This window comes from Eschrichtius robustus, chromosome 20 (assembly GCF_028021215.1).
Source record: "Eschrichtius robustus isolate mEscRob2 chromosome 20, mEscRob2.pri, whole genome shotgun sequence".
NCBI lineage: Eukaryota > Metazoa > Chordata > Mammalia > Artiodactyla > Eschrichtiidae > Eschrichtius > Eschrichtius robustus.
Window position 1 is genome coordinate 53,611,873 of NC_090843.1, and position 16,401 is coordinate 53,628,273.

The 16,401-nt window shown below is 51.4% G+C and overlaps 1 protein-coding gene and 1 long non-coding RNA gene across 3 annotated transcripts; both read right to left on the reverse strand.

Annotated features, from left to right (window-relative positions):
• Window positions 1–1,166: 1,166 nt before the first annotated feature.
• Window positions 1,167–5,878, reverse strand: TLCD2 (TLC domain containing 2). Of its 2 annotated transcripts, XM_068531179.1 has the most exons (4): window positions 5,675–5,878; window positions 5,368–5,450; window positions 5,062–5,144; window positions 1,167–4,508 (listed from the first exon to the last, which is right to left on the reverse strand). In XM_068531179.1, the coding sequence occupies exons 1-4, from the start codon at window positions 5,848–5,850 to the stop codon at window positions 4,056–4,058; spliced, it is 795 nt and encodes a 264-aa protein (XP_068387280.1). In that variant the 5' UTR covers window positions 5,851–5,878; the 3' UTR covers window positions 1,167–4,055. The 2 variants fall into 2 exon arrangements, with proteins under 2 accessions (XP_068387280.1, XP_068387281.1); XM_068531180.1 differs by lacking the exon at window positions 5,062–5,144 and having other exon boundaries at window positions 1,167–4,504.
• Window positions 5,879–7,233: 1,355 nt separating this feature from the next.
• On the reverse strand, window positions 7,234–11,893 carry LOC137755339 (uncharacterized). The gene is made up of 3 exons (XR_011071992.1): window positions 11,734–11,893; window positions 10,105–10,165; window positions 7,234–9,753 (listed from the first exon to the last, which is right to left on the reverse strand). It is a non-coding gene; the product is annotated as an uncharacterized lncRNA (long non-coding RNA).
• Between the last annotated feature and the right edge of the window lie 4,508 nt (window positions 11,894–16,401).

Below are 16,401 nucleotides of genomic sequence, written 5' to 3' on the forward strand. Positions count from 1 at the left end.
TAGGTAATCCTGAGGAAATTACCTTGGTTTCCTCATCTGAAAAACAGGATGTGTCTCTATTGTGTGGGATTAAATGAGAGAAGGTATCCAAAGGTACCTCATGAGGTAGGAGCACAACACATGTTCAGCCTAGGATGCTATGACTTTAAGTTGAAGATTCTAAACAAATACTTTACTTCAATAAAGGAACAGTTCTTTAAAGAATAATTTTCCTTGTGTAATCTCCTGTAGAGTGAGGGCTCCTAATCTTCAGCTGAACAAACACAGATTTGATATACAACAATGCTTTGACAATTCAGTTATGGAGATTTCTGTTTAGAAAAGAAAAAAGATTTTCTTATTTTTCTGGCCACACCGCGTGGCTTGCAGGAATCTTAGTTCCCTGACCAGGGATCCAGCCCTCGCCCTCTGCATTGAAAGCGTGGAGTCCTAACCACTGGACTGCCAGGGAATTCCCTAATTTTCTTGTTAACTCAAGATAAATTTAGCTAAAAGCTTCTTTTGGGTTCAACTCTTGGCATTTGAGAATCACTCTAAATTGTCTGAATCCATTCTCTTGCTCTAAATCCATGCTACTGAATACATTTGATTTGTTTTTTCATAGTAGAGGATCTTAGAACACTTTAGGGCTTTCTTTTTTTAAATACATTTATTTATTTATTTATTTATTGCTGCATTGGGTCTTCGTTGCTGCGTGCGGCCTTTCTCTCTAGTTGCGGCCAGCGGGGGCCACTCTTTGTTGTGGTGCATGGGCTTCTCACTGAGGTGGCTTCTCTTTGTTGCAGAGCATGGACTCTAGGCGCACGGGCTTCAGTAGCTGTGGTGCGTGGGCTCAGTAGTTGTGGCTCATGGGCTCTAGAGCGCAGGCTCAGTAGTTGTGGTACGCAGGCTTAGTTGCTCTGCGGCATGTGTGATCTTCCCGTGGACAAGGGCTTGAACCCGTCTCCTGCATTGGCAGGCAGATTCTTAACCACTGTGCCACGAGGGGAGTCCCCACTTTAGGGCTTTGTAGGTCAAAGAGTTAGTGCCAAGAGATCTTCTCACAGCAAATGCTGGATCTTCCATGATCCAGCATGCATTATAAACTAGGATACAACTGGAGCCAAGAAAAGTGACTCAAAGTAACCATACTCACAAACGACTGATGCTATTATTTGTATAGCAATTTATTAATTTTTGATCAGGATAGTGTTCTGAGACCATAAAATACCAATGTTTCCCATCCAGGAAAGCCCCTCCCCTGCACCAGAAGACAGAATTCATTAGCCAGTAGCTCAGTAGGCATGGATGGAATCAGTCTTGAGGACCACTTCACTGGGCCATGGTGAGGTCTGACAGAGCACCACCATGGTGACCCAACTCATTGTACCAAATACAGCATCTGCCAACCTCTGCAGTTTTGAGCTTCTCTTTTCCAGGCTCCCAGTTGACTACTGCTCTTTGATTCCCATCATCTCATCTCTATCTGGTCCACCATCTATAACTGGCCCAGTTGACAAGATGTCCATTTAATTATAATCACGATCCCAGTTCTGCCTTCCTGAAGTTTCACTGGGTCTCCATGATGGAAATTTGTGTGTGATCCCAAATTCTTCAAGTGTCCACTTATGTCCTACCTGCACAGGTAGCTAATCCCTTCTTGTATGGGTTTTACTAGTTAACCCATAGAAATAGCCATATTTCCCTAATGGTCAAGTTCTTGGGCACCCTTCATAGATACTACCAAGTTTTCCCAAGAAGGGAACTCACTTGGACCATGAATTCATGGCAGTGGCAAAAGAAAGGGTGTAGGGCTGGGAATGAATCAATATTGACATGAACACATAGGGAACAGATTCCTCCCGCGGGTCTGTCACATTTCTTTTTCTTTGAAAGCTGAAAACAATGTTTTCGTTAATCAAGGCATTTGGTTAAAATAGCAAATTGAGGTTTGAAGATACTACTTCTGTTAAGGACAAACTCTGACAGAATTCTGCTGTTTCTCTACCTCAGCTTCCACACCTTTGCATCTCTGGTTTCAGTCTGATTACATTCAAACCCTCTGCTCTTGTTTACTGCCTGCGTTTACTTCCAACTGTTGCAGTTTCTCCTCAGTCTCTTCATCATTTTCCCCCTTTGTGCTTTGGTTTTAATGACTCTCTGATGGGGATATCTCACAATCCCTCTCTTTTATCCCGTCTCTACGATGGTTTTTCCTCTCTCCATCTCTGTGCTCCTTCCTTTTCCTTGTTCCTTCCTCTGGATGTTTATTTCATCATCCTGCCATCCCCCACCCCCATTTTCTGTGCTTCTCTTCAGTCCCTTTGCTTATTCTTCTGTCATTTCACATCCCCGATTCTTACTTCTCATCGTCCTACCAGTCTCTGCCTCTCAGTTCCTGTCAACCCCTGTCTCTGTGTCGTGCGCCGTAGCTGTTTGTCCTTTGTCTTTCTGCCCGTCTCCAACTCAACATATTGCCTGCTTTTTCTGTCAATGAATCTTTCCATTGACTGCCTCCTCCACCTTCTGTTCTTCTGCTTCTCAGCTCCCCTGAATCATCCCCCTCATCTCTATTTCCACCTCTCTCTCGTCTCCCTCTGCTAATCTACCAGCCACTATTACCTCTGTCTCCCGGGAGTCTGGTGGTTCCTCCTTGTCACTCACTCTCCCTGTTTCACTGTCTAGACTATCTGTATCTTCCACCTTTGGGATCCCTTCCTGTCAGCCTTTATTTCCATTTTGTTTGTCCTCTTTGTTTATGACCATTTAAGCAATTCTATGATTTTTGTTCTTCTCCGCATCTGTAACAGACTTTCTCTATTTCTGCCAAGGATTCTGTCTTGCCCTCCATCTCTCTTCGTCTCTGTGTCTTCTCTGCAGCAAATCTTTTTCTTTCTATCAGTCCTTCAATCTGTATATGTCTGTTTCTTTCATTCCCTTTGTCTCTCTCGAGCTCCGCTTTATGCGTTCATCTTCCTGTCTCTTGCTTTTGCTCATATATCTTTTCTGTGGATAATTAAGGGTTATCTATTTCTGTCCATTGTTTAGTAGAATAGCAACTTTAATCTGCTTACACTTCCCATAACCTGGATGTTCTGCCTGAAGAAGGGAGGGGTCTTGTGCAACAGAAAAAAATGCAGTAGAAGCAGCAGGGGAGAAAGGGGAGCTTGCAAATGAATCCCAGAAGAGAGTCAGATATTCCTTAATTCCTCTGCAGCCAAGTGGAAGCCATACCTCATCTGCTTCTGCCTCTGCCCTCGTTCTTCCATGAAAGCCTGGCCTTGGGAAGACCCTACACTGGGCACCCAGAATGGGTGGTTGAGTTCCTGCTATGGCTCTGGACTTCAGTACAGTCCTGAGAAGACAGACCTAGCCCCGTGCTCATTCCTCTAGGAATCTGCATTTTCTTTGAAAAGGTCAGAAGACACTAAAAAAAAGCAAAAGGAACATGCTGGACACAGTAGGACTAGGGTGAAGTACAAACAGAATAGTGTGACTTTGAGAACCAGAAATACCACCAGCAATTGTTGTGGTCCAATTTCTTCTGTCTCTTGGCAACCGTTATGTCCATCCCTACTGTCTACGCATAGCACCTGTTCACCTGTTGTGCCCTCCTCCCTCTGCCATAATTTGGTCATAGGTGAGGTCTCTCTTCTCTCCAATCCCACCCCTTTGGTACTAGATCGCTCTCTGATCCGAGTAGGACTTCATCTTTCCTCATCCGTTCCTGTGCTAAAGCGAAGGGTCTCTGTTCCCATTGGCAGTTTCATCCAGCTTCATGCCTCCTGCCACCCTTTATTGGTAACACAGGCTATACTTCTGGAGTTAGTTTGCTGGAAAGGGTGGTCATCTGATGATGGGATTCAGTGAACAATAGCCCAGGTTCCCACCCACCCATGAATATTAGCATTTCTTCTCAGATCCTAGGAATGCAGAAGTTAGCTGGAAGAGGAACTGAGATACTGAAGACCCAGTCCAGGCCTTACCCCTGGGGGACAGTGCGTTGAAGACCACCATCTCCTTGTCCTGGTCCTACCTCCCCCAGGACTGGCAGAGGAGGAGCCCGAGGCTTCTCTTCAGTCTTTCAGGCTGAGAGTAGAATCATCCCTGGTGACAGGCTCACCATCGCAACATGTCCTGGTGCCCCTGGATTCCTTGTGCTCAGGGATGGGTGGGCGGGGCCGAGACTGCAGGACATCACTGACCAAAATGCGGACACCCAGTGTGATGCTCGTAGCACCCACAGTGACCAGTCCAGTTCCACCAAGGATGACCAGAGCAATAGGTACCTGGTGGTGTTGCCGGATCAGCCACAGACTCATCCATCCCAGCGGTACCAGGCGGAAGAGGGCCAGGGTAGCCAGGGTGGCCCAGCTGGTCACACTGAAGGCCAGGGATGGGGCCTGGCGAGAAAGCAGCAGCAGCTTTCGTAGGTGCAGGCAGGTGGAGTTCAGCTCCAGGAGCAGAGACACCACAGAGAAGCCCACATAGTGGCCAGAGAGAATGGCGGTGCTGAGGCAGCTCACTACCTGGGGAGCCAAGACCAGAGGTCAGAGGACCTTCCATGACCTACCACCCATCATGTTCCAATATCCCAGTCCTTGAGAGGGGCTCCCAAGCATTTTGTGGCACCCCTCCCCCAAACCCAACCTTATGCTTACCCTTATGGTAGGGGCCTGAATGGGCTTGAAACAACCCTTCCATAGAATTGAAGCAGCTTTGGCACCTAGGCTGTCTGCCCTGAATCTGCAGCATCTGCACGGAGCCCCACCCCCCTTCATTTGCATTCCTGTGCTTTCACAACTTATCCCCACGCCCTATACTGGGGCTCCCTCTTCTCAGAAAAGCTCCATAGTCAACGTTTCCCACACCTGTGGGAATACAATCTCCATAGACAGTGCTCAGACTCCCAGCAGTGGCCAGCAGTCAATCCCCTCCCCCCCAATTCAGCCTAAGGTTGGGAGGATCAAGCACCAGCAGGGCTCAGACTCTGGGAAGTCACAGGACAGAAAATTGGTGAGAGATTGGGGACCCCAGGCTAGGCATCCCTCCTTTCCTGTCTTGCCTCTCCCCAAGTCTCACCACCAAGTGGTGACAAAGAAGTTCCCAGGCCTGGCCCAAGGTCTGGTTCCACAGCATGTCAGCTCCATCGGCCAGGAAATAACCTGGGGGCAAGGAGGGGAGGGTGGTGTTAGGCTTCCCACAAGCCAGTGTACAGTCTGGAGAGGAATCTCCACTCCCTCCTTTTCCCAGCTCTTGAGTTTCTCTCAGTAAAGCCGCCAGAAACATTTAACCCCATCGCGGGCCGGGCCGGGGAAGGAGACCCGAAATTACCTTTGGAAGGTTGTCCCTCACCCCAAACTGGTCCAGCCTTCCCTGCAGACTCACCCACAGATATAGCCACCAGCACCAGGGCCCAGGGCGGGTGGCCATGAATCGGGTCGGCGGTCATCTGAGGGTACAGCGACAGCCTGGAGGAGACGGGGGAGCCATGGTCAGCGTCTGTGCAGACCCAGATCTTATTCTCCCGCCGTGGACGCATGCACACCGCCCACCCATCCACATCCCCACCCCAGTCTCAGACTCTCGAGGTCTCACATTGATTCTAAAGGTGCCGCCGGGTCTTCTAATCTCAGCCTTCCACCCCTCTCTCTCACCCTCACCACGGTGCCTCCCAAACCTCTAAGCCCCGCACCCGAGCAGCGCCCCGGCCCCCGTAAGCAGGCTGTGAACCAGGGAGACACAGATGTTCCGCCACTTCCAACGGTCCTGGGCAGCAGATCCCGGCGTGGGCAGAAGCTGCAGCCCCCAGTGCAGCCCCCGGAAGGCGGCAAAGGAGGCGCCGGTCACGAGGAGCCCAGAGGGCGCCATGGCCTGGCGGGCCGGCTAGGTCCGGATCCGTCCCTTGGGCTCCTGAGCTCTCAGCCCCGACACGTCCAACGCCCCCTGCGGGGACGGCGAACCAGCTTCCCGGTAAGGCTGCGCCCCTGGACTCCCCCGCCCGCCCCGCCTACGGAATCCGCCTTAACTTTTCCAGGGCTCGTCCACGCCCCCAACCCCCGGCTGGGTGGTGATTGGAGCAGCCGTGGGGCCACCGCCCCTGGAACCACAGCAACCGATCGTGTCCCTCCCTAGCGGGGGATGTCTGGTAGGGGGCTTCCTGGGACCAAACCCTGAAACGGAGCTCAGGGAGGCTTTCCGGGATGTCGATAGGGGTCTTCCCAAGCCCCATGTGTCCCGACGTCCTCGCAAATCCAGAAATGGGTGACTAATCTCACCTGACACTCCCAGAGGCCCAGCCCCATTAACTTTCACCTCCTTTCCCCTCTCTAACCTCTCACCTGCTGCTCCTCCTGCCCACCCCACCCACGCAGCCCTGAAGTTAGAGGCCAGAGCAAACCCACTCCCACGTGCTTAAACCTCGCCACCAATCTGCCCCGCGCCCCACCCCGGTCTTGGTTGTGGGGAAGGGGGCAGCTCACTTCCTTAGAGCCACCATTTCCCGAGGTTTCCAGACCTTTAACACATCCCAGCAACCCCGTAACTCCAGGAGTCCTGCCCCCTTACATAGTACCTCTCATAGGGAACAACAGCTCCCATTTTGGAGAAGCGACCCACCGGGGCTCCTCCCCTAAGCTCTTTTGGGGGCCCTCCAGAGGAGCCTTATTATTAGGAAGGGGAGGCAAAAGGGAACCACTCAGCCCTATAGCCTTGAAAAGTACCCCTCCCCCAGGGCTTGGTACCTGTTAGGGGGAAAGTGAGTATCTCTTCCAATCTGAGGAGGCAAGGAGAGGTCACACAGGGTCACCTCAAGATTGGGGCAGAATCAAAGAGAAAAACAAAGACCCGTGTTGCTTTTGGAGACAGGACTGTTAGGATTCTAGAACCTTTCGGCCTTGGGGGCGGGGAGATTTCCCTCTCCTGCAGAGTGACAGGTTTTTACTTGTTTTCCTTCTGTCTTACTCCACTCCACGCCTCTTTAGATGGCTGTCACCAATTCAGAGAGCTGTTCCCTGTACAGGAGAGAGTGGATTCCAGCCACTCCCAAAGAATAAAATTCATAAACGAATAGGTGCTCCCCCAAACGTTCTCACAACCCTCCTCCTCCACCAAAACCCCATTAAACCAATGGGGCTGGGGGCATCCCTTCATTTCTTCCACACCCACTTCTCCAAAAGTTTTAAACATTACACTGATTCTTTTAAATTTTATTATATGAAAGTCATACACAATTAATGTAGAAAATTTGGCAACTACAGAAAACCAAACAGGAAAATTACAACTACTTTATTCCATCATTCAAAGATAACTACTATTATTAACAATTTGGAGTAAGTCTTCAGTCTTTTTCAAACTGTTTTATGTATAAAAACAAAATTGAGATCACCTAATATACACCATTTTTATAACCTTTTTAATGTTCAAGGAGCATTTTTCTTTCCAGTCAAATGTTCTTCTACGTGACTTTTAATGGCTGCGCAGCACTCCACCCCACCACCCGGATGGATATACAGTAATTTACTTAAGCAACCCCCTCTTGCAAATTTCAATTATAGCAGAAATCAATTCCTAACCAGACAGTTGCTTCTCATTTTTCTCTACTGCAATGCTGGGATGAACATCATTTAAACTAATCTTTAATTATTTCCTTAGGATAAATTCCCAAATGTAGAATTACTAGGTCAAAGGCCATGGAAACTTTTAGGATGTTTGATACGTATTACCAAACTGACATCAGTAAGGCTGTACCAATTTGTATGCCCATATGCAATGTAGAGAGTGTTATTTTAGTACTCCTTTGCCAATAACTGGGTCTTATTTTTTTCTGTTATAGTTTGCTACGGGAAAAATGCTTTCAGCTATATTTGCCTCTCTTTAATTACTAATGAAGCACACATTTTTTCCCACACATTCAAATCCATTTGAATTTCTTTTAAGAATTTTCTGCATATGTCCTTTCACAGCTAAATGACATGGTGGGGAGAGGTGGAAGCAGCAGGATGAAGCCAAGGACGCTTTAACATGGTCCCACATCGCTGAGGGAGGCAGAACGACTGGAGAGCAACGGAGAATGAAGTAGATGGCTGGAAGCTTGTCCTCGATGGAGGCTGGCTGTCCTCCCTCCTCCAGGGGCTCTCCTGGCCTCTATGGGCCCCCCTCTGCAGATGTCCAGACAGGGCCCTGTGCTCTCCAGGCCTGGTCCTTCACTAGTCTTCTGCCTGCCTCTGTGTTCCCAGGCTGCTCTTCCTCATTTCTGCTCCATGATGGGTGAGGATGGCAGAGCCACATACCCAAGGCTGGAGGGAGACACTGTGCCCAGTGAAGCGGGAGGGGAAGAAAGGACGGAGGCAATGTCCAGGGACAGAGCGACCCTTGTGGCAGCCTATGAGTGGACTCAGTCTACCCACCCCCCTCTACCGCAGTCCCACACACATCCAGCTTAGGCTGCAGAAGGGTGGGTTCAGTGATCTACTCTGCCCTAAATCTGTTTCTCATAAATGGAGAATAGGACCCAGCTCCCTGCACAACTTCTGCCCCCAAATGGAACAAACAGCTTCCTGTAACCCCTGAACTTGGTCACCTTCAGACAGGGAGACTGGGCCAAGGCTGAACCACACCAGAGCCTGAGCCCGAGAGTGACATTAGATCAGGAGCTGGGGGTGGTAGGTTTACTCTGCCTGATGCCCCTAAAGGGATTACATCCCATAACCTATCTCTTCTGGTTGCTGGAGGGGAGAATTTCCAGCCTGCACAGGCCTGAGCTAAATCTCACACACTATCCTGGAAAAGTGAGTGGGGGAAGAGAGCAGTGGCAGCTGGAACCCCATCAGGGGCTGCAGCCCTGCTTTGGGAGGCAGGGGAAGCCTGGGCCACCTTTGCTTGGTGGGAAGTCAATGCAGAGACTGATTTCCCAGCAGCCCCTTGCATTGGTCTAACCCTAGTCCCTCCCTCCAACCTCCACCCCCAGCTCCTGGGGTTCTGGTCAGGGATGGGGGAAGGGCAATAGCTTATGTGAAAAGCTGTTTTGTTCCCACCCACTGCGGAGGAGAGCCCAGGCTCTGATTCCACACAAGTGGGCTTCTGATTCCCTCACGCATGCTCAACTGTGCGATTCCCCACCTCACAGGTGGAGAAGATGAGACAGGAAGTCTAAGGGTCTCACATAGAGGTAAGTATCCCTGAATCTAGAGTCTGGGCCAGACTAAGGAAATACGAGGAAAAATTAAGAGCAGGGGGATGACTACTCAGATGGGAGTCTCAGTACGACCTTTTCCCTGAAGAGGAAACTTACTTTTGAACTTGGAAAGGCCAATAGGAAAGAAGGGGGGATGAGGAAGGAAGGAGGGTCAGGAAAAGACATCTAGGTAAAGGGGTAGGCAGGGTTTTCTTTGCTCCACTTCTTCCCATTGTCACACAGAGACCAACTAACCTTGGGTGTAGTCAGAGCCATCTATTCCCCAATTCAGCCAAGGTCTCTAATCTGAAATTTTCTCTCCTGCTGGCTCAATCTGGGTGAAGTTTCTCCAGCTGAATAGGGTTCCCTTTCCCAAAGGTATCATCATGCTCGCTGTTCAGACCTTCCCAGACCCAGTTCTGTCACCTTCCAGATGAGGGGAAGGCAGCTCCTTCTCCTCTTCTTCCTCCTCCTCCTCGAAGCCAGGGGCAGAGGGCAACAGTTCTTCAACTGGCAGCTTTAGCTGGGTCAGGACATAAAGCTTGCCACTGAAGAACTACTGCGGCTCAGCCAGGTGAGGATGTGGGAGGTACAGGTTCCTAAAGGGAAAGGAAAGAAAAATGGGAAAGATCTGAGCAGGGCCATGTCACAGGGACACTGTCGCCCTGGCCATCAAAGTGCAGCCCCAGAAGATGGTCAACCTTCTAATGAAGGATTCTTGGCTCTGACCTGAGCCCCTCAGTGAGAGACAAGAGGCAGCTCTAAACCTATTTCCTTGCTCCTCTTTCCAGAACTGAAGGCTGTAGAAACCCAAATCTGCTCTCACCGCCCGCCCCCCCCTTGCCCTAGCTACCCACAGGGGCCCCCAGCCTCCTCAGCACTGAGAGGGCAGGACTTGGGAGCCTGGACACACCTCACCAGTCACCCAGGTATTAGGTGAGAAGTTGTACCTCAGATCCAGAAATGCGAGTTCAGGGATCAGCCCAACTGACTTGGTCCCAGGGAGTTCAGCTGGAAGAAGAGTTTTGGGGGGCTTACATCTGGGGAAGAGTGAGGAAGGGAGGAGGTCTAGAGTTTGGAAGAAGGTCAGCAGAGGCTCCTGGGACTGTGAGGAGAGGACAGGGGACCAGAGGCTGGAGGGGAGGGAGGTAGGGCACGGTGGTTGGGCAGCTTCCCCAGGACTCTTAAATGCCAGGCATTCCGCTTGCACATTCCGGGTACATCTGGTATGAATTCCAGGCTGTCTGCCGTCCCCTCCATGTCTGAACTTTGTTCCAAGTTCCAAGCCCCGCCCCCACAGTTCCAATGCATGAATCAGCAGGAAAAGCCGGGCCCTGCAGCATGGCCCAGGGAGGGGGCTGGGGGTGTGGCAGGCTTGAGGGCTGTGAGCTGGGGAGGGTGGGTCTGTGCTGACACTTAGTCCAAGGGCATGGCCCATGCCAGTTTAAGGAGCCAAGGCGGTCCTGCCTTGAGATTTCTATACTCCGAGGGTAAGAAAGATTAGGGTGGGAGGTTTTCAAATTACAAAACCCTCTTGGGAGGCATGAACTTTGTGGTATCTTCCTTCTCCCAGGTGACCAGTCCAACTCCTTCCCACTCCGGTCTGAGCAGGCTCTGTTCAGCCCATAGGACTCAGCTGCTGCTGAGAGTCTGTGCCAAGCAGGTGCCCTTGGCTGCAGGGCGGGGTGGGCCCAGGGCACTGACCCTCTGACCAGCTGCTCCATCAGCCCTTTGGCACCCTGACAGCTCCTAGCCCAGTCTGACAGCCAGGATGACAGGCCAAATGAGTTGGAGGCTGGAACTACAGCCGAAGGGAGGTGGGGGCAATAGCCTAGCCAGAGGCCACGGGGAGGGGCCAAGAGTTGGCCGAGAGGTGGGGAGAGAGGGAGCCCAGTGATGACTAACCCAGGCGCCCCACCCAGCCAGCCGGCTTCCCAGGCGGTCAGGGCCAGGCCTGGGCTAGGGGCCCCACAACCGGACAGGCTGGGGGGAGGTGCAGAGGTGACCTTCTCTCGGCCCAAGACGGCCAGTTAGGCTGGGGAGGGGGGGGTTAGAGTTTCCAGGCTCTCCTCCTGCCTTCTCCCCCCACCAACCCGCGGTGAAACCCTAACCTTTGGGTTGCATAAGGCCCCCGCACCGCCGCCCCCTACTCCTCTCCCCTCCCCCCTTACATAACATCCCCTGGAGGGAACGAGAGGAGGGGCCAGCCCGCCCAGAGACCCCTTCCCTGCCAGGGCGCTCAACTGGCCCTGACCCAATGAGTGCCGGTAGAGGCAAAGCACCTCCCCGCTACCCGCCCAGTCCAAATCCTCCCCAAGCTAGGTGGCCGGCTCCCGTATCCCGACCAGAGGGCGCCGAGGTTAGCCGCCCCCAGCCCTCCGGCCCCTCGTCTTTCTCCCAGCTACTACGCAAAACCCTCCGCACGACTACTGTCCCGGACTCCTTCTTTAAACCTCCTGACACACTACTCCAGCCAGTCCAGGCCCCTCTCCCCCGGAGCGCCCGAGCCTCCGCCGCCCCCTCTCCCCTCCCCCGGAAGGGCAGGGTGTGGCCGTCAGGACCCTACTTTCCCCCATTACCCCGTTAGCATGGTTCCCTCCTGTGCGGCCGGAACCCCATCTCACACCCACCTGGTGCTGGGTGGGGGGGGGGGTGCTGAGGATAGGGGAGCAAATCAGTGCGTCCGATCCCCACGGCCGGCGGCGCTGTCTCTTCCCAGCGCCCAGCACACACCGGCTACAGTCCGCGATCAGCTGGCGGCGTCGTGACGCACAAGCTGCGATTGCACCGCCCAGGGCCAATCACCGCCCACTGCTGGGCAGCGTGACCACACCCACTCGAGGGTGCCAGCGCTTAGCCCTGGTCCCGCCTCCCCGACCGTCTTAGCTCTGACTGGCAAGGAAGCCACCCCTTTGCCTAGTGGAGTAGCGCTAGGCCGCGCCCACCAAGTCGCGAGCTGGCCAATAGGTGAAAAGGTGTGGCTTAGCCCTCTGCCTAGGCTAACATGCTTAGAGGGGCGCTACGTCAAACCCGAGTCCTAAAAAGCAGAAGGAAGTAAAGGCGTGTGTGTTTGCAGTGCATACTGGTCAATGTAGTTCTCGGTCTGACACCTCGTTCCCAGAATCCAGCGCGCTCTGTGAGTTGGCATTTTTAAACTCATCTCTGAATCCATCCCGGCGAAGTCCTTAAAGGGCTACAGCCCCTCCTTTTTGGAGACGAGAGTGGTTCTTTTAGACAGCCCCCAAACGGATTCACTGAACTCTTGCAGGAGGCGATAGATCTCTCAGGAAAGGTGGAGGAGGAGAGGCAGCAGGAGTGAGGAGAACTGAAGGTGGAAATCAGCCCCCAGGGCAGCCAGACTCTTCCTTTGGAATGAAAACTCCTGGGGGCTTTTGGAGGAGGGAGGACTGCCCACCTCGGCTGGCCCCAGCTTTCAATGGAGAGATCTACTCCACCTCTCCTGGACCCTTCCTAATCAGAGGAGACTTCTGGTAGATGTCTCGCCCCAGTCACAGAGAGACAAAGCCTCTCAAGCAGCAGCTTCCTAACGAAAGATTTATAGCAGAGTCTTCACCTGAGGGTAGAAGGAAGACTTGTGGTCAGCAACTAGGGGACGGGCCGGGCCAAAGTGCAACTGGCCAGCAACCCCGTCCTCTGCCCTATACCCCCATTCTGCCCCGCCCCCCAGAAGCTTTTCACCGACTCAGGCCTACTTCGGGAAGAGATTTCAAAGGTGGAGACCAATGAGGAGGCTGCTCCTTCCCCAGAGGCCAATCAGAACATAGAGGGGCGGGAGGATGGGCCAAAGGGGGGAAAAAAAAAAAAAACAGAAAACGGAAAGGAACCCAATGACTTGGCAAAAGCTGCAGAACCGCTTAGTTAAAGGGGCAAGTCTGAGACCCACCCCACCTCAATCACTCGCATCTCTCCACCACCACCACCAAAGAGGAATGTGTGGAGAGGGATCCATGACTTTTCCATAAGCTCCCAATTGGCGGGGTGAAGATAACAGCCTGGAGTGTGAGCTAGTTCCTTCCGTATTAAAGAGGGGCTCCACCAAGTGATTGCTATGGCTCCTAGGAGCTCCAGAATGCCGAACCAGTGTTCAGAACATTGTGCCTTTAAGGAAACTTCCTGCCTTCCACCCCAGTAACAGCTGATTGTTGGGAAGTGTGACCTCAGGGGACGAATCAGCTGTTACCACATCCTCCTCCAGTTCTGCCCTCCCTTTATCCCTTTATCCCCACCCCCCTATGGGTGGTGAGGGAAGGAAGGAGATGAAACCCCAAATATGGGGGACCTGCTTGAGTGTTCTTTCCTCTTCCCTCTCACTCCAAGACTGTCTCCCTCCCCTGCCCCCCCCTTCTCCTCCCTCCCTCTTCTCTCCCCCCCTCCCTCCCCCAATCTGCTGGTTAGTTCCTCAGAGGCTCTGAGCCTGGAACGAGAGGTATTTCCTGTCGGCACTGTCTGCTCAGACCCGCCCTCCCCTGGTCTAGTTGGGAGGCCAGTACTGGGGAGGCCCAGAATGGTGGCTGCCTGGCTGTGTGGGTGCTCTAGGAATGGGTACTGGGGAAGGTCCAGTGAAGCTGCGGACCAAACCTAGAGAAGAGGAATGGCTGTGGAAACAAGCCTCCTCGGGGTCAGAACCCTGCTCCCCAGGCCAGCTGCCCCCTACTTCCTGCTCAAGTTCCTCCCCAGGGAGGGTCCTGCTAAGGGAATCCTCCTGGCTTTGCCCATTACTCCACTTCTAACTGTTCATAGACACCACCTGGCCCTTCACGGCTCCATGTTTTACACTTTCACCCCCCACTGCAAAGGTGCTAATGTGGAGCCTCCCAGGGGCTACAGGTGGAGCACAAGGGCCCCAGGAACCAGGGGCTTTGGCTGGGAAGTCCTGTGCCAGAAGACCCAGGTAAATATTTTGCCCCAGCCCTGAGCTGGGAGTCGGGGTCACTCCAGGACAAGCTTAGTATGAAGTCCCAGGACTGACTTGGCAAGGTTGGGAGAAACTGAGCAGGGTCTTGGCCAAGCTTGGAAGAAAGAGAAATCTCACCAGCTGCCCCCATTCTCCATTATCCTTAGCATAAAAGTCCCATTCCCTTCTCACCCAAGGCCCTTGGGGTAGGCCCTTTCCCATTTTGTTCTAACTTTCCATGTCCCCACCCTCCCACCCTATAGGGCAAAAGCACAGGCTTTGAGTCCAGGGTTTCTCAATCACAGCACTATTGACATTTTGGGCTGGCTAATTTCTTGTGGCGGCTGTCCTGTACATAGTAGCTTGTTTAGCGGTATCCCCGGGCCACTAGATGCCTTTAGCACCCCCCCACGACAACCAAAATTGTCACCAGACATGACCAAATGTCCCCTGGGGGCCAAAATCGCCCCTAATTGAGAACCACTGAGTTAGACAAACTTGGATTCAAATTCCAACTCTTACCAGCTGCAAGCTTGATGAAGATACTTAACATCTCTGAGCCTCAATTTCCTCATCTACAAAATTGAATGAATAATAAACTCATGGCTTATTGTAGGGTTTTAGAAAGGAATATGTTTGAAAACACCTAGCACAGTACCTGGCCTACGGTTGGTGCACTAAACACTACCTTCCTTCACTTTTCTCCTTGCCAGATCAGCAAGAGCTAACCTCACTCAGCATGCGCTGACTACTGGGGCTGCTGCAGCTTCCCTCCCTGACCCTCCAAGCCATGACTTCCCAGAAACACAATACTGAGTTTGGCGAAGGAGAGTGACTAATTTGGTACCCGATTCCCTAAAGCCCAAGTGTGCTTGGGTTGGAATTCAGGGAGCACTTGGGAATAGAGCTGTTACAGAACATTATATCTCAAGATGTGGACTGCAGATTGCCTGCATCAGAATTATCTAGTGCTTGTTAAAAATTCAGATTCCAAAAAAAAAAAAAATTCAGATTCCAGCGTCTCAATCAGAAGTACAAATAAAGTTTGAAAAACCATGGTTTTAGGGCTCAGACTGGGGAAGGTGTCAGTACCCCAGAAATCTTAGGGCACCAGTGCCCAGTATTGCAAGAACATCCCTGTTTAAGGGATGGAAAGAATTGTAAGAGATAAGGTTAGTTACACTCAAGGTCATTGCTGCATTGCAAGTCAAAACCACTAGAGGGCAGGGCACGCACAAACTTGCAGAAAGAAAAAGTAACTCCTGTTCAGTCTAGGTAAACTGAGAGAAGAGCAAAGATCATGCAGACCAAAATTTTATTGGTACTAAGAAGCACGCACAAAGGAACTTCCCTGGTGGTCCAGTGGTTAAGACTCTGTGCTCCCAATTCAGGGGGCCCAGGTTCGATCCCTGCTCAGGGAACTACATCCGCATGCCGCAACTAAAAGATCCCGCATGCCGCAACTAAAGATCCTGCATGCCACAACTAAAAAAAAAAAAAAAAATTCCACATGCCAAAACGAAGATCCTACATGCTGCAACTAAGACCCGGCACAGCCAAATAAATAAATAAGTATTAAAAAAAAAAAAAAAAAAAAGCAGGCACTACCTCCAGACCATCCTTTGGTCTCAGGTACTCAGACCAATGTTGGGGATACAAGATTGTCAAGGAACACCTAATTTCCCTGGTGAAAAAACAATAGTGCATGATGGTTACCAAAGGGGAAATGTCAGGGAGGGGAGGGATAAATTAGGAGCTTGGGATTATATATATATATTATATATATAAAATAGATAATCAACAAAGACCTACTGTATAGCACATGGAACTCTACTCAGTATTCTGTAATTACCTATATGGAAAAGAATCTGAAAGAGAATGAATATATGTATGTGTATAACTGAACCACTTTGCTGTACACCTGAAACTAAAACAACATTGTAAATCAACTGTACTGCAATAAAATTTTAAAAACAAAACAAATACTGCATGGCCAAGGAGTACGAAGAACATTGGTTTTAGAATGAGATAGGCCTGGGTTTGAATCCTGGTCTACCACTTCTTAGCTATGTGACCTAAGCAAGTTACCTAAGGTAGTCAGCTTCCTCATCCTAAAAGGGATCTAAAGCTATCTTCGTAAAAGGGGTTGTGGTGAGAGCTAAACAAATCAAAGTATGCAAAGTGCTTAGCACGATGCCTGGCTCCTAATCAGCGCTCATAAGGGGTGGTTGTGGGACTTCCCTGGTGGCTCAGTGGTTGGGAATCTGCCTGCCAATGCAGGGGACACGGGTTTGATTCCTGGTCCGGGAAGATCCCATGTGCTGCGGAGCAA